We start from the raw sequence: 16780 nt of genomic DNA, 5'->3' as shown, positions 1-16780 counted from the left end.
CTGCTGCTGGAAAGCTACTTGGAAACTCAGCCCAGATGGAGAGCATCCTTTTTATGCCTGAGAAAAAAATCACTCTGAAATAAACAGCCTGTGTCAACCATACTGGAAATTGAATTCAAAATTCCCAATAAATGACTTTAGGGCCCCTGGCACTTATCAGGGTTTTAGCAATTTCTAGGCAATAAAGGATGATTCGCACAAAGTAATATCTTGCTTTCTTCCCTGCTCCTTGTTAAACGAAGTTTTAAGCGTTCGTAGTCTCCCCTAGCAAATACCCTGGAAATGAAAATCAGAAAGATCTTCACTAATAAACATATCAGCATTTACCTTTACTTCTGCATTACCTGGATCCACACTGACTCATTGGTGGGGCCTGTGGCCATCAGTTTCTCTAGGTCCCCTTTCCTGTCGTATTGGAAGATGGTCCCTGCCAGCTTGTAGTTCCCGTTCCACTGGATAATAAAACCTCCATTGAGGTAATACTTTTTGGGATCTTCACTCCTGATGGCCAAAAAGTTTCCAGCTCCCTCAACCTCCATTACCCGTATGTCCCTTGCTCCTTTTGGAATCAGCCCAATGTCAACATAACCTAAGGAGAGAAGACAGAATGATGAAAGAGGCACACCTGCTTGGCTGCACACACTCTGTTTCTGACTCATTATTCATCCCCACTGTTTAGTGCCCTTATCTTCCCCCTGGGTGGTTACTGGGATTAGCAGATACACTAGTCATGGGGAATTTTATTTATTTATTTATTTATTTATTTATTTATTTATTTATTTATTTTTAAAGATTTAGTTTATTTGAGAGAGAGAGAGAGAGAGAGAGAGAGAGAGAGAACAAGCAGTGGGAGGGGCAGGCAGAAGGAGAGGGAGAAGCAGACTCCTCGTGGAGCAGGAAGCCGGGTGTGGGGCTCCAACCCAGGACCCTGGGATCATGACCTGAGCCAAAGGCAGATGCTTAATGGACTGAGCCACCTAGGTGTCAGTCATGGGAATTTTATTTATTTTTATTTTTTTTATTGGAGTTCGATTTGCCAACATATAGTATAACACCCAGTGCTCAACCCGTCAAGTGCCCCCCTCAGTGCCCATCACCCAGTTATCCCAACCCCCCACCCACCTCCCTTCCCACCACCCCTTGTTCATTTCTCAGAGTTAGGAGTCTCATGTTCTGTAACCCTCTCTGATATTTCCCACTCATTTTCTCTCCTTTCCCCTATAATCCCTTTCACTATTTTTTTATATTTAGTCATGGGGAATTTTAAAGAGCTTGGGCAGGAGCAGAATTCCCAGGTGCTCTGTGACTTAGTACATACACAGTTTTGTGAGAAGAGGTGAAATAAATGCAGATTAAACTCTGAAACATTTGTGGTTGATCCAGCATTGACTTTTCTGTGATTTTAAATTGAAGTTAAAAAACGTATAGCCCCTAATTAGCTCCCCATTAGCATTTCTGCTCCCCCATTTGTCGTGGCTATCAGATGAATCTTCAACATTGCACTGGATACACCCTTCTGCTCAGTTGTCCTCACTGCCTGCAAGTTAAAGATAGACTCTTAGAAATAATCTAATCATAGCTTAAATTCATTAAGAGAATTCCTGAGGGAATCTTGGATTGATTTGCCACCTGGTCCTCTTGAATATAGCTCATGATGAGAAACTTAGCTCTGAGCATAGCTTTTTATGTTGCTGGGCAATTCTATTCACTAGACAGGGTTTTTTTTTTCTTATTTTTCTATGTTTTGATGAAATATGAACTTACATTTTATTTTTGTGAAAAAGCACCAGAGGGCATCCATTTAAAGATGATGATCAATTCTAGCTATAGACCTATTCTTATTTATTGGTTGTCATGGTAGGAGACATACTGGGGAGAAAAGGAATTAACACATAATGGTTTCTTCCCTTTGGCAGGCTCCACACTAAGCATTTTATGCATTTATCCTATTTGGGCTTCTTAAGAATCATCACCTTATAAATGTGATACACTGGAAAGAACATGGACTTCGGGGATGGCATGAGAAAATGCCAGACATGGGAGTCAGAACACTTGAATCTTAGTTTTTGCATCACCTTGAATGAGCTATATGGTGTTCACTGACTTATTTAACTTCTTTAAATGTCATCTGCACAATGAAGGGGCTCCAACCAGATGATGTCTGACAGCCCTCACAACTCTGATATTCAATTATTTTTCTCTTTTCTAAGCAAAACATTCTTTGTTCTTTTAACCTTTCTATATAAATGCTGGTTTTAAGATCCTGATAATCCTGTTCATTTTGCAGCGGATGGACACTAGGTTTTTCAGCCACAAGCAAACCTTCATCTCTGTGACCTGGGAGGGCCTTGACTGTTTTCTCTCCCTCAGACATGAGAGTAGCAGGGGTCCTGGGAGCTAAAATCCTAGGGCTGGTCAGCAGGTATGATTTGCTCAGATCCTCAGGCCACAACCCTAGCTCCATTTTTCAAACTGGCATCTCCCATCCAGCAAGACCAAAATGCAGGTCTTGTAGTACTTGATTAAATTCCATTTGGCTCTCACAATACTTACCTGAAATAGTTGATTAAAACTACAAAAATTTTTTAAAGATTATTTATTTATTTATTTATTTATTTATTTATTTAGAAGAGAGAGAGCAAGAGAGAGAGAGAGAGAGAGAGAGAGAATGTGATCAGGGAGGGGCAGAGGGAGAGGGAAAGAGACTCTGAAGAAGGATCTGTGCTGAGCATGGAGCCAGACATAGGGCTCAAGCTCACAACTGTGAGATCATGACCTGAATTGAAATCAAGAGTTGGACACTCAACTGACTGTGCCACCCAGGTGCCCTAACACTGTAGATTCATAACTAGCTCAGGGAAAATATTTATCATGTGTAATTGAGGCTAATGCAATTTATTGAAATGCCTTTGGAGCATCTTGATCTGTAGCCCCTTCTAACTTGGGATGTCATATGCCTTCTCAGACAAGAACTCATGCAGAAAAATCAATTGGCATCAAATATTGTGGTGACCACCTTATCTCCCTTGTTTACAAAGAATAAAACAACCCCTCCCTCAAAAAAACAAAAGCAAAGAGAACTAGATGGAAAAAAAAACCCAAAAACGAAGAGTGTGCTTTTTATCTTTCACTTAAGAGAGAAAATCCAAAATCAGAAATATTTAACGCGGTGGACTCTGCCAAATTCAAAGGGGAGACACATTAAATTTAAAATAAAAGCTTTCAGTGAATATTAAGTGCTGCTTCTGAACAGTTTACAGACAGAAGATATAAACTGAGACAGATCTAGCGATGAGCAAAAGTAATGCACATTTGTAACACATATTTGCAAAAGAGTATCTAGGGAAAAGCCAAAATATAAAATTACGGTAATTTTGAGTTAAAAAGAACCACAATATACCCACCAGACTCCTTTGCGTGTGACAAAAAAGCCCATACTTGAGAATAAAATGAAAAGTAAAAATTTCAATTTTCCTTCATCTCCAGTCTCATGTCCCAAAGACAATTACAGTGAACAGTTTATTGGATTCTTTTTCAAAATCTTTGTTTGCATGTATAAGCACATATACACATAATTTTTTAACAAGTGGGATCATGGTACATGAACTATTCCAACTATCACTTTTTATTTTTATTTTTTATTTTTTTCCAACCATCACTTTTAAAATTTAATATACTTTACATATCTTTTTGTATTTTTGAGCATTTCAACAACTGCAAAAACAGAAAGTTCATTTACTTAACCCATCTGCTATTAATGGGCATTTAATTGGAAATGAATGGCTACAAACCTTTCTGTTTACCAAATGAGAAAACTGGGTTCCATCTATGCCACCATCACACATCTAGGTGGGAAGTACATATGCCTATAACTAGGGTTTGCTAATCAACTCTTAAAATAGCATTTTTAATTTAAAAAAAATGTGATTGGTAGAAAGGGCTTTAAAAAATCCTCCAGAGTATCTTATCCTCAAGGGTCTTCTTTATAGAAAGGAGAATCTTATTAAAAAGTAAGGGTAGAGGGATGCCTGGGTGGCTCAGTGGTGGAGTGTCTGCCTTCGGCTCAGGCTGTGATCCTGGGGTCCTGGGATCGAATCCCACATCAAGCTCCCCGCGGGGAGACTGTTGCTCCCTCTGCCTATGTCTCTGCCTCTCTCTGTGTGTCTCTCATGAATAAATAAATAATTTTTTTTAAAAGGAAGGGTGGAAAGTTATTGAGACATTTATTCTGTATCAAAGGAAGGCTACCAGGATTGGTAAGACCATGTCTAAAGTGTTAAGAATGGTGAATTTTGCATTCAGAAAATCACTTCTCTCCCAGTTCCCTGGTAAACGTCAGTCATTTGCACCAGTAGTGGGGCAATTCTGGAAAAATTAGGGGGGAAGTAGCAAAATGTAATCTTGACCTCAAAGAAGGAGTCTCTGGACCCATGGAGCCTCACCTGGAGAAACCATCCCGTTACTGAGTCCTGAGCCCCTTGAGGTAAAAGAATACTCAGGGCCTCTGAGGATGGACCAGAAAACTGGCCTCACTTCTGAAGCCATTATCATAAGAGCTACAATAGGTTATTGCTGCTAAAGTGCATCTTATCCAACTACTCTTTGTAATTCACAAAAAGGATTTACCCAGTAGCATATTTGGTTTCCAATCTGTCACTTCTAATAAAAATGTGCTCCTAAAGAGGTCATACTATTAACCCCAATTTATCTACAACGACCAGCTCATCTTTAAAAAGATTTATGCTGTCAGTTTGCAGCAGACAAAACAATCCTCACTGCAGGCCCAAATCTGTTGGTTTCACATGAAGAGGCTCCTGGGAAATGCCAGTCCACTTCTTGATGCCTGCCTTCACAGTAATGACACGTCAATGTCAAGTTCAGGTAAAACCCTGCATTTGACCCGCTCCCAAATCAGAGTGAGGAGGAAATACATACACACAAGTGTGCTTGGCAGATCTTTGGAAAGTCGAATTGCTCTATCCTAGATTGAGTTTCAGCTTTAATTATTTCAAAAAATGTGTTGTAGGGGCACTGGAACCTTGGAACACACCATAAGCAACTAAAAACCTTTTGCTAGAAGTCAGTGGAAAGGAAACATAGAAGAGAGAACAGATGTTGACCCTAAATGCTTCTGGGACAAAGGGTGGCAGCCCTGAGCTCCCTTGATATGAAAACTGTCAAGTAGAGTGTCCAGTCATTCTCTTTCTTCCCATTCCTTCTAGCCTGGGATTTTCTAGGAAACATGATCTAGGACAGTCTCCAAGTAAGGTGATACTCTGGTTTCAAGGAAGCCACATTCCTTCTTTTTATTATGCATTTACTTCTGCCTTGGATTTTCTCTGAAATGTTTTCTTATAAGATTCTCATCCTGGGACACCTGGGTGGCTCAGTGGTTGAGTGTCTGCCTTTGGCTCAGGTCGTGATCCTTGGGTCCTGGTATCGAGGCCTGCATCAGGCTCCCCAGAGGGAGCCTGCTTCTCCCTCTGCCTGTGTCTCTGCCTCTCTCTCTGTGTCTCTCATGAATAAATAAATAAAATATTTTTTAAAAAATTCTCATCCTATCTATGTGGACTCAGTTCCTGTCACCAGGCTCCCCTGTCCCAGGCAGTTGTGTATGTTGTTGGCAAACCAGTGTTCTATGACACTGACCTTCTCATATCATTCACCCACCTAAAATCATAGAGTGGACACTATTCTCCCTTAAGCCAACAGCAAACAAACTGAATCTTGCCGTATAGCATAGAAGCAACTGTGAGTCATGAAGCCATGTCATTTGTTCCTAGAAGCGTCTCTTCCTTCTCACTGTCCAGACTTGTGTCTCAACCTTACATACTGCTGCCACAGATCCCAACATGTGTTGTGAGGTGTTCTTGATGGGTTCCTTTCATTCATGAGCTTCCTCAGTTTGTCACAGAGACTAAATGGCCCCAAGAAAAAAGTCCAGAATCTGCCTCATTAAGCAATTAAGACAGCAATCTTAACATAACTTGAAATTGGTGTCAATTCCTAACTCTAGGTGAACTGAATCCAACCAAAAAGATCAGTGGCAGAGACTAGGGAGCTATAGGTGGAAGAATGAAACCTGTAAACACACAGGCTCATGAAAGTGGATGGGATCTGGGTGGTCACGTTCCACCATAATTCCAGGTGGTTGCTTCTTTCACCACATTCCAGGAATCTCCTAAAGATGTGGATACTGGAGGCAAGTGTTTCTAGAAGAAACTTTCTGTGTCTTTCCTCTGTTTTCTAGACTGTGGAATTTTTTTCAACATACTTAATTGTGAAAATGAAATTGTGATGTATATCAGAGGAAACTGAATTTAAATATTATGCCAAAAGAGTTGCCATAACTCTATTATATGCATCAAATGCACTAAACAGATGTGCAAATGTATTTAATATATATTTAATAACATCTAATAAGATGAATTTTGTATGGTAACTGTTGTAGTTCCATAAAAGGAGTTTAAACTAGAAGTCTGAGCACATCCTGGCTAAGATTAAATAAAGGAAGCAGGAACCAAGGCTGGAGGTTTGGTCACTGAGTTAAGTGACACAATCACCTGTATGAGAGTTCCAGGACACTCAGAGAATAAGGTCCCTTGTTCCCAGTGACAGAGGAAAGCAGCCAGTGTGAGCAAGACCAGGTGCTGGTTTAGTCGTCACTGGGTCTGCCATTAGTCAAGTCTAGTGACATTGGCAAGACCAGAAGGGTCCAGAGTGGTGGTTTTAGGAAGTCAGTGAATTAGTCCAAGATACTAAAAACTGTCAGGTCTTAATGTTTAAGACCAAGGTAGGTGAGTCATACAGAATCTAGGAAATTATACAACAGGGGGAAAAAAAAAACCAACCTAAGGAACTATATGACAATGGGTCAGCATTCTAGGCCAAAGGGAAGGGACTATAAGAGTTTGGGACGAAGGTCAAGGTTCTGGGTAACTAGCCCAGTGCGCCCTTGCAAGAACAGAGCTTAATGCTCTACCAACTTCTTCCTGAACCAGGCTCCTTATTTAAGTTCTGCCTAAGGGCCAAGTGGCAGAGTGTGGCCCAATCCTGTTACCTGGATGGCGTGAGGCAGAGACAGCAATGGAAAGAGAGTTGTTGTCTTATTTGTCATTCTATCCCCCTGCCAAGCACACAATAGGTACTTAATGTTTCTCAGGTAATAGAGTAAATGAATAAATGAATGAGCTGATGATATCTGTACACAGCTCACTGTATTCTGGATCTAGATTCTTTAATTCCAGACACTTCTACAGTAACCATGGCACTATACCAAGACAGCAATTCTTTTTTCTTTTATCTTTCTCTAAGAGAGGAAATGGAAGCTATTCTGGAGCATCTACAAGAAAGTGGGCCTTATGTTCCCCAAATATGACACTGACTAGAAGGCATGATGCTGCCATCTGGCACACACTGTCAAATCTACTACATGAGTTCCCCCTTGCAGAGATAGACAGGGACTTAGTTGTTGGGACAGCCAAAGAAGGCCATGGATAAAGACATCTTCTCCTGAAGACTGTGCCCAACTTTAACACTTAGATATCAACAAACATATCACCAGCTCGAAGGCTAAGGGCAAGGAGAAGATAAATACCAGAGAGGGTTGAAAGGGGCCTCAGAAATGGTGGTCCAAATGGGTGACTTTCCCACAGTCAATGGTAACCTAGATCAGCACCTAGTCTCTTGCCTCTCAGTCTATTTTAATTCCACATCATTCATCATTTTCTCTCTTTCTTAGGAGCACTCACAACAAAACAAAACAAAACAAAACAAAACACCACCACCACCACATACACACAAACAAACAAACAAACAAACAAAACAAAAAACAGAAAAAAGGACTTGGCCAACATTTCAGGCTTCCCTAGTCAAAGGCAACAGCAGCCAGAGAGGAGGAGAAGCTGGGTCTCACTACCATGTGCGTCTCTAAGGCAGACTTCTCCACCTATACTTTTGTTTTAAATCACTGTGTTAAAAGAAAGCTACAAGCCAGAGTAAAGCAGGAAGGGAGGAGAACACAGGCAGACACATGGATCAGTTAGGCCATGAAAGGTTTGAAAGACTTGGATTCTTCAGGGTGACTGCATATTCCCGTTATTTCCTAGTCTCGGATACAACCTTGCCTCAAGTGCTAGTTGTACCAGTTGCTCAAGTTCATTGTTTTCCTGGTGTTTTCTGATGGTTGCTAACTCTCCCAGGAAAGGAGACATTGGGTTTTCTCTCAAGGTCGTGGTTGTGATAACAAAGCTCTGACGCCTGAGTGCTGGGATAACGAAGCTATTTCCAGTCACAGCCCCCATGTAACTCACTGCAGAAATGTCCTTGCTCTGAGAGTTGTCCTCCATGAGGGCTCCCCGCATGTCACAAGTTCTTGAAGGCAAATGTGATGCCTTGACCAGGGAGATCAAGCCAATCACTGCCACCCACCAAAGAAACCATGGTTCTTTTAAAAAATTTTTTAAGAAACCACAGTTCTGGGTGGAGAGAAAAGGAGAAAAGAATAATTCGGGATATGCATAAGGGAAAAACTCTGAGCTTTATGTCTTTGGGTCAGAATCAGAAAGTGACCAAAGCCCGGCATTATAATATTGAGTTTACATTACAATCACAATATTGTACCAATTCATGTTAAAAAACCAAACAAACAAACAAACAAACCAGAGCTATAACACTACAGCTGAACCAGGCAGCATATCACAAAGGAAAAATACTCAATATTCCATCGACATAACTGTAAAACAGTTAATGATTTATCTCCTTTATTGTCAAGGAGATATGGACTCAACCTTAAAAAAACTCTTTTCATTTGAATTTATATGAGCGCTTATTGAATACCTCTTTACATAGAAATTATGTTTGTTGACTTGGGGTTCAGCAGGGTGATGACAGAGCCTAAAAGACAATTCATCTTTCGGGTTATAACCGCACTAGAGAGAAAGAATTCAATGCAAGGAGAAGCAAGGAGCACGTAAATACACACAGAAAACAACTAACTATGCCTTGGCTGTCTTCAGAAAGAGGATGTTAAGTTCTCTCTTTTGACTTTGGCCTTGGTATTCATCAATCTACCCAGTGCAATCTCACTCCATTTCTCATATTTTTGCATTACTTCTTGGTTTCATTCCCATGGTGGAGTGGCGGCAGCCAGGGTCTTTATGATGTATCTAGCTTTATTAGGCAGGCTGCAAAGGTGGGATTTGCCTGGTAGGTGTGAGGAACACAGATGACCCAGATGGGTGTTAACAGAGTCCAGAGTGAGATCTGGCTGGATTTCCCCACTGTGCTGGGGGTAGCAGTGCCAGAGGGCTTTGAGGCTCTCAGGATACATAGAGTCTACAGTTGACACCCCTCCCTGGGTGCAAGAGCCACCAGAAGCCCTCTGGGAAGCAAATGGGAGAGGGGAACCAAAGGCACAAGGGATGCCAAATGCTCAGTGGTGGGCACGTGGCCAGAGGTATCAAGGTCTCTAAGGCAGGTGTGGAGGTGGGAGGAAGCTCAAGATGCTTCTGGCCTTTTTCCTCACTCTCAAAAAACAAGAGTACAGTTAAGAACCCAGAACTACTTAATGTGAGACAAGATTCCATCAAAATCCTAGAGAAGAACACAGGCAACACCCTTTTTGAACTCGGCCATAGTAACTTCTTGCAAGATACATCCACGAAGGCAAAAGAAACAAAAGCAAAAATGAACTATTGGGACTTCATCAAGATAAGAAGCTTTTGCACAGCAAAGGATACAGTCAACAAAACTCAAAGACAACCTACAGAATGGGAGAAGATATTTGCAAGTGACATATCAGATAAAGGGCTAGTTTCCAAGATCTATAAAGAACTTATTAAACTCAACACCAAAGAAACAAACAATCCAATCATGAAATGGGCAAAAGACATGAAGAGAAATCTCACAGAGGAAGACATAGACATGGCCAACATGCACATGAGAAAATGCTCTGCATCACTTGCCATCAGGGAAATACAAATCAAAACCACAATGAGATCCCACCTCACACCAGTGAGAATGGGGAAAATTAACAAGGCAGGAAACCACAAATGTTGGAGAGGATGCGGAGAAAAGGGAACCCTCCTACACTGTTGGTGGGAATGTGAACTGGTGCAGCCACTCTGGAAAACTGTGTGGAGGTTCCTCAAACAGTTAAAAATATACCTGCCCTACGACCCAGCAATTGCACTGTTGGGGATTTACCCCAAAGATACAAATGCAATGAAACGCCGGGACACCTGCACCCCGATGTTTCTAGCAGCAATGGCCACGATAGCCAAACTGTGGAAGGAGCCTCGGTGTCCATCGAAAGATGAATGGATAAAGAAGATGTGGTTTATGTATACAATGGAATATTACTCAGCTATTAGAAATGACAAATACCCACCATTTGCTTCAACGTGGATGGAACTGGAGGGTATTATGCTGAGTGAAGTAAGTCAGTCGGAGAAGGACAAACATTATATGTTCTCATTCATTTGGGGAATATAAATAATAGTGAAAGGGAATATAAGGGAAGGGAGAAGAAATGTGTGGGAAATATCAGAAAGGGAGACAGAACGTAAAGACTGCTAACTCTGGGAAACGAACTAGGGGTGGTAGAAGGGGAGGAGGGCGGGGGTTGGGAGTGAATGGGTGACGGGCACTGGGTGTTATTCTGTATGTTAGTAAATTGAACACCAATAAAAAATAAATTAAAAAAAAAAAAAAAGAACCCAGAACTAAAGACCAATTTCCTGAGGGCTTAGTTAAAAGGTTAAGTGGTGGACATTCAAGAATGAAAACTCTGCTTTTCAAAGGAGTTACCATAATGAAAGGAGCATAACATATCTGAGGCCAAAGACATGAACCCCAAAGATAAACAAATAATACAGAGATTAAATGTAGAAATGATTTTAAAGGTGATTTTATAATTAAGTAAATAAGGTCACAGCTAAATAATGGAAAATATTTACATAGCAACTTTAAAAGAGTGAATAAATATCAGCTAACATAGGATGCTTGATCATAAGCTTAAGATGCACCGAGTTATCATTTCAATCCTAATAAGTAATGCAAAGGATACGTTTCATGCACAGTAAAGTCATCAAATAGATAGACATAAAGTATAATCCTTCAGTGACAATTCTAAAGGGCAAGATAAGCATATCACTTTACAATTTAACCTTATTAATTCAGTAGTTGAAGATCAAAAAATAGAGATGAAATTAAATAAATTCAGGTCATCCACTGGTAGGTGTCCCAGGAACAAACAGGGCACTTAATCAATGTGCCTGACATTCGAGGGCATACTTAGTAACTTCATCCCGGGTGGGGAGTGTGTCTAAAAGAGAGGACTGGCTTTTGGAACCCAGGAAAAGGGTGGTCCACTCTATCTGGGAGTCCCTGTCACTTCCTGATTTCTAGGATCTCTTGACCCACAAATAAAATCTCGGTTCCTGAATTCTTGTCTTTCTTGTAGTTCTGGGGGCGCCTAAACTATGATACTCTGAGTTGTCTTCATCATCTCTGCACCTAATTTAGCCTCCTCCCAAGACCCCTTCGCCTATCGATCACTGCTGGTGCCTTGAAGACAAATGTGCAGGTAAAATCATGGCTGATTTGGGGTCAGGGTGGGCTCTTCATTCCCGAGGATTATTAGTAGCCTGGAGCTACACAAAGAAAAAGCCCTGTGGGAGGTCATCATGGGAAAGGAACAACAAAGCATGGGTCAGGGGGGGACGTCAGGTGGCAGCGGCCACTGGAGCACTATAGGGCACCAGGGGTGGGACCCCTTATAGGGAGAGATAGGAAGAAGGGCAACCTGAAGCGACCTTGCCTTGCCTCTCTTTTGTCCTTGAAGGTACACTCGGGGCCTTCTGCCTCGAAGCCCATGGCTGGCTTCTCTGTCTCTCTTTTAGAGCCTGTGCTGGGTCTGCACCCTTCCTGGCCAACTTTTGATCTGTTTCCCCCAGTTCGGGTCCATTCCTATGCCACTGGCCTCAGCCCTGGATGCTCTCCCGGGGATCACACTCATTCCCGCTCCTGGGGACAGCCCCCAGGTCATTTAGGTCCCTGTGCAGTGTGAGGCCTCCTGTAAGTGCCTGGCAATCAGCCCTTCCCTGAAGCTGTCAAGGGGTCTGACCCATTTGTCCTGAAGGCTACATCCACGTCGAGTTCTTTGAAAGTTACAATCTGTTGTAAGAAGTAGCCATCAATCTTGCCCTCCATTCTCAGTCCCCTGCCACTTCAATTATTTGTTTGTTACCAGATCCTTCTTTCTGTTTAAACATCTTCTTCACGGTCTGGCAGGCCGAGCCGTCCCCCAGGCACACACCGCAGCGATCCTCCGTGGCGTTGGAGCCAATCTCATAGTCACAGCCGACCATCTGTGGGGGAAAGAGGCTGAGGGTGACTGTCACAGCCGGGGGACACCGCACCTGCCTTGGACATCTGCCTTCCCCTCTCCCCCCTCGCTCTTGATGGGATCGATGCTGGGGACAGACATGGGAACAAACAGTTCCTTGTCCTGGGGGCAGCCAGAGGAGTAACTGAAGCATCCACTGATGGTAAACGAAATACTTGGTTAGGGGGGGAAAGAGGCACACACTGGGCAGGTCTCCCAATTTCCCCGGAGCCACAGGTAGACTTGAAGGCCGTTCCATAGATTTGACATTGAAAATGTCTTGGGATCAGAGTTGCTGCAGCAGTAAATCCCTTTCTGGTGTGCAAACCTCATGTCCCCTCCTCTCTGATGAGAGTTCCCAGGGTACAGTTACTCCCCCTATAATGTGGTTGTTCGACCCCTTTACATTCCTCACTGGGGTGACCTCTGCTTCCCTCTGCGCCAGCAGGTGAACCAGCAGCCATGGACAAAGAGCTGGCTCAATGCTGGGACTCCTTCAGGGCCAGGAGGGTGAACTCTGACCTACAGACCATCATCAGATGCTCTGGAGCCTCCTGGGACCCCAGCCCCACTGCCCTTCACCCATAGCTGTACCCCAGCCATCGCACATTTTCTCCTGTGAGTGGAGACTGACTCTGCCCCCTGCTCTGGACTGGATCCTTCCCCAGGGCTCTGCCCATCGGCCCTTCCCCATCACCGTCTTTCTCTCTCCATGGATCCTTCTCTTCAGCCAAGTCTCTCCCACCCTAAAATCCCCATGCTGGAAAAGGGGAGCAACTATACTGGGGGGTGTTCAGTAGCATCAGATGCCAAAAAGTCATGACACTTAGACAGAAAGCCATGAAACACAGAGGCCTCCCCTGAATGTCTTTGTTGCGTGGTCTCTAGCAAAAGAGAGAGGGAACCTGTACCAGATTCTGCTAGTCAGACTTCTCTGTCTACAAAGAATTGTGCCTTTGTAGGTTTTTTTTCTCCATCAAAGACAATTCCCTTCCTTATTTTATTATTTATTTATTTAAGTCTTTATTTTAATTCCAGTAGCATTAACACACAGTGTCCTATTAGTTTCAGGTGTACAACATAGAGGTCGGGCACCTCCATATATCAGCCGGTGCGCATCCCATTTCCTTTCCTATTTTAAAGCCAACTCAAATCAACTGAAAGAAAGAACAGCTTGGGTTTTTAAACATGCCTCCCTCCATCAGCCAAACAGAGAATTAATGGCCAGGGACAGAAAATACCTCCATTCCTCAAACTAACTGTCTCTTCAGGTCCAAGGATTGTGCTACTGGACCCAATTGGGTCAATAAAGTACTAAGAGATTTAGAAAAAAAAAAAAAAAGAAACTGTCTGGATGTGTATTTCGTGGTCATGAGGAAATGTCAACCCTTCACAAGTGATGTGTTTACATCCAGTGTGAGGTTACTCTAATAAAGCTGATCGTTATAAATCATACTCCCAGAGACTTTCATTCCTTTGCTGATTTGGGATGAGCCAGGAGATCAACACTGAGATACAGTAATTTTAAAGTGTTTTTAAAAAATCTCTACTGGAAGAGGATAGAAAAAAATGTGAAGAATAACAGGAAAACAAATACCTTGAGCATATCTCTCTTTTCCAGCAACCAGCCTGCAACCAGCCCCTTCCCTGAAGCTGCTGGAGGTGGGGGTAGGGGGAGGGAGACACAGCATATTCATGTCCCAAAGCATACGTTCCACAGCATATTCGATGGGTTCTTATAGAAACCACACCCTAATGCTTCTTCCATTGGCTGCACTCAGCACAACCAACACTGAATTAAGTGTCTAACACAAGGCCTAGGAAGACACAAGCCAGTCTTCCTTGCTGCATATAAAACATAAGGGCTCTTGGGGAAAACTAAACAGATGTCACTATGCTTTTTCATGCCATGTGCTCTGGCAAGAGGGCCCACAACAAAATTGTCTTTCTGCCTTTGGCAGAATCAGAGGTGACTCTCCTGCTGCTACCAAATGTGGACAATGGCTCCAGCAAGGGTGTCTTTTGATGTGACTCCTACCATGCCAGACAGCCATTCCAATGAGCAACATTAAAAAAAAAAAAAAGAAAGAAAAAAGAAAAGAAAAAGAAAGAAGAGAAAGAAAATCATTTAAATTTCCCATTACATAATTTCTTTAAAAAACAGCTTTTTGAGGTATAGCAGATACCTAAAATACTGTATACATTTAATGTAAACAACTTGATTGAGTTTGGATTTACACAAATACCTTTGAAACCATCACTATAATCAAGGTAGTAGTCATATCCATCCCCTTCAAAAGTTTCCTGTGACTCTGTGTGTGTGTGTGTTAAAAACATTTAATGGGGATCCCTGGGTGGCGCAGCGGTTTAGCGCCTGCCTTTGGCCCAGGGCGCGATCCTGGAGACTCGGGATCGAATCCCACATCGGGCTCCCGGTGCCTGGAGCCTGCTTCTCCCTCTGCCTATGTCTCTGCCTCTCTCTCTCTCTCTGTGTGTGACTATCATAAATAAATAAAAATTTTTTAAAAAAACATTTAATGGCGGATTTACGCTTTCAACAAATTTTTAAGTGCACAATACAGCATGTTAACCATAGGCACCATATACACAGGATGTCTAGGACTTTGCATCTTGCCTAACCGAAACCTTGTACACATTGAACAACAAATCTCCATGGTTCCCTCTCCTCAGCCCTTGGCATTCCCAGCTTTATTCTTAGCTTTTATGAGTCTATTTTAGATTCTCACATAAGTGGAATCATGTGGCATTTGTTCTTCTGTGATGGGCTTGTTTCACTTAGCATAATATCCTCCAGGCTCATCCCTAATTGTCACAAATGGCAGGATTTCTCTTTTTTAAAAGCTGACTAATATTCTATAATATGTATACAACATGGTATACTACATTTTCTTTGTCCACTCATCTGTTGATGGACATTTGGATTGTTTTCATACCTTGGCTGTTGTAAATAATGCTGCAATGAACAATGAAAGATATTTCTTCAAGATCCTGATTTCAATTCTTTTGGCTATATACCCAGAAATCCCATGTTTGGGTCATACGGTAGCTCTATTTTTAATGTTTTGAGGAAATTTCCATACTGTTTTCTACAATAGTTGCACGATTGTACATTCCCACCAATAGTTCTACAGGCTCTGCATTTCTCCACATTTTCAACAACACTTATTTTATGTTTTTTGAAGACAGCCATCTTAACAGGTATGAGGGGATATCTTACTGAGGGTTTGATTTGTATTTCTCTGATGTTTAATGAGGTTAAGTACCCTTTCCTACACCATTTGTATGTCTTCTCTGGAGAAATATCTATTCAAGTTCTTCACTCATTCTTTTAATCAGGTTGTTTTTCTACCATTGCATTGTAAGGAGTTTCTTACACATTTTAGAGATTAACTTCTTGACATACATATGATATATATGGTTTGCAAATATTTTCTTTCATTCTGTAGGTTTTTTTTATTCTAATGATTATGTCCTCTCTGTCATAAGCTTATCATCAATTCTTAACCCTGTCATTTGGACTGAAGAGCACACTATCTTGAGTATTAGAGAATTCAGATTCCAGTCTTACATCCGGGCCTCCTGCTCTATTAGTGAATAAGTAATAAGTATTCTTAGCAATTCTCATATTTTGCTTATGAGTTAACACTGCTTTACTTTGTAAATTCTCAAATGACTGAGAAGAACTGAAATACCAACTGGCACCGAGACCCAATCCACCTGGAATGTCCTCACGGCTTTTTACCTGGGAGATTGTAAAGATGTCAATGCTCAGGCCCCAAATCCCAGAGGTTCTAAACCAACAGGTTTGAGATAGAGTCTAGACATCATTAGTTTTTAAAAGCTCTTCAGATGATTCAAATAGGCAGCCAGGCTGAGAACCACTGCTTTGGACAATGATGGGGCTGCCAAGGCCTGAATTAGCTAGATAAACCTCGTCCCACTCTGGAGAACAGATCTAACCTAAATACATATTAATGACTTTTGGCTTTTTGTAGCCATAGTGATAATTAGTAAAGGGTCTGAAAGAGAATTTTGCTTGAGCTCTTACAAATATAGAGTACAATTATGACTTGCTTTTAACTCACTCATTCCTGGGGATCGTCACATGGCCTATGCTTCGGTCACTCATGAAATAAGTCATAGACAACTTTGAGGTGATAAATGTATCTTTTCAGGGTGCTGAACAGTTATGGGCAGGAGCTTTCTATAACAGTAATTTAGTCTAGTGGAAAAAAATTATGATAAACATTTACAAAAGGAAATGAAATGCATTAGAAATTTATTGTGTGCTGGGTGGGGCTCTGTTAGGGGCTTAACACATATGTCTTTATTTAATCTTTTTTGACACCAACTAGGAAGATACAACAATAT

At 41.8% G+C, this 16780-nt stretch overlaps 1 protein-coding gene across 3 annotated transcripts in view; it reads right to left on the bottom strand.

Moving 5' to 3' along the window:
• Positions 1 to 16780, bottom strand: part of ADAMTS12 (ADAM metallopeptidase with thrombospondin type 1 motif 12) — a 255697-nt gene that overhangs the window by 16439 nt on the left and 222478 nt on the right. For 2 of the 3 annotated variants that reach the window (XM_072824981.1, XM_072824980.1), the window contains exons 14-15: positions 12251 to 12371; positions 345 to 589 (exon numbers count right to left, since the gene is read on the bottom strand). In XM_072824981.1, coding sequence (XP_072681082.1) covers positions 345 to 589; positions 12251 to 12371 — 366 coding nt within the window. Of the gene's footprint in view, positions 1 to 344; positions 590 to 12250; positions 12372 to 16780 lie in introns of those variants that run through there. The other variant, XR_012030322.1, reaches the window with a different exon arrangement.

The sequence above is a fragment of the Canis lupus genome, chromosome 4, assembly GCF_048164855.1.
Source record: "Canis lupus baileyi chromosome 4, mCanLup2.hap1, whole genome shotgun sequence".
NCBI lineage: Eukaryota > Metazoa > Chordata > Mammalia > Carnivora > Canidae > Canis > Canis lupus.
Note: the sequence above shows the minus strand (reverse complement) of the source record. Positions and strands in the feature narration are given on the sequence as shown.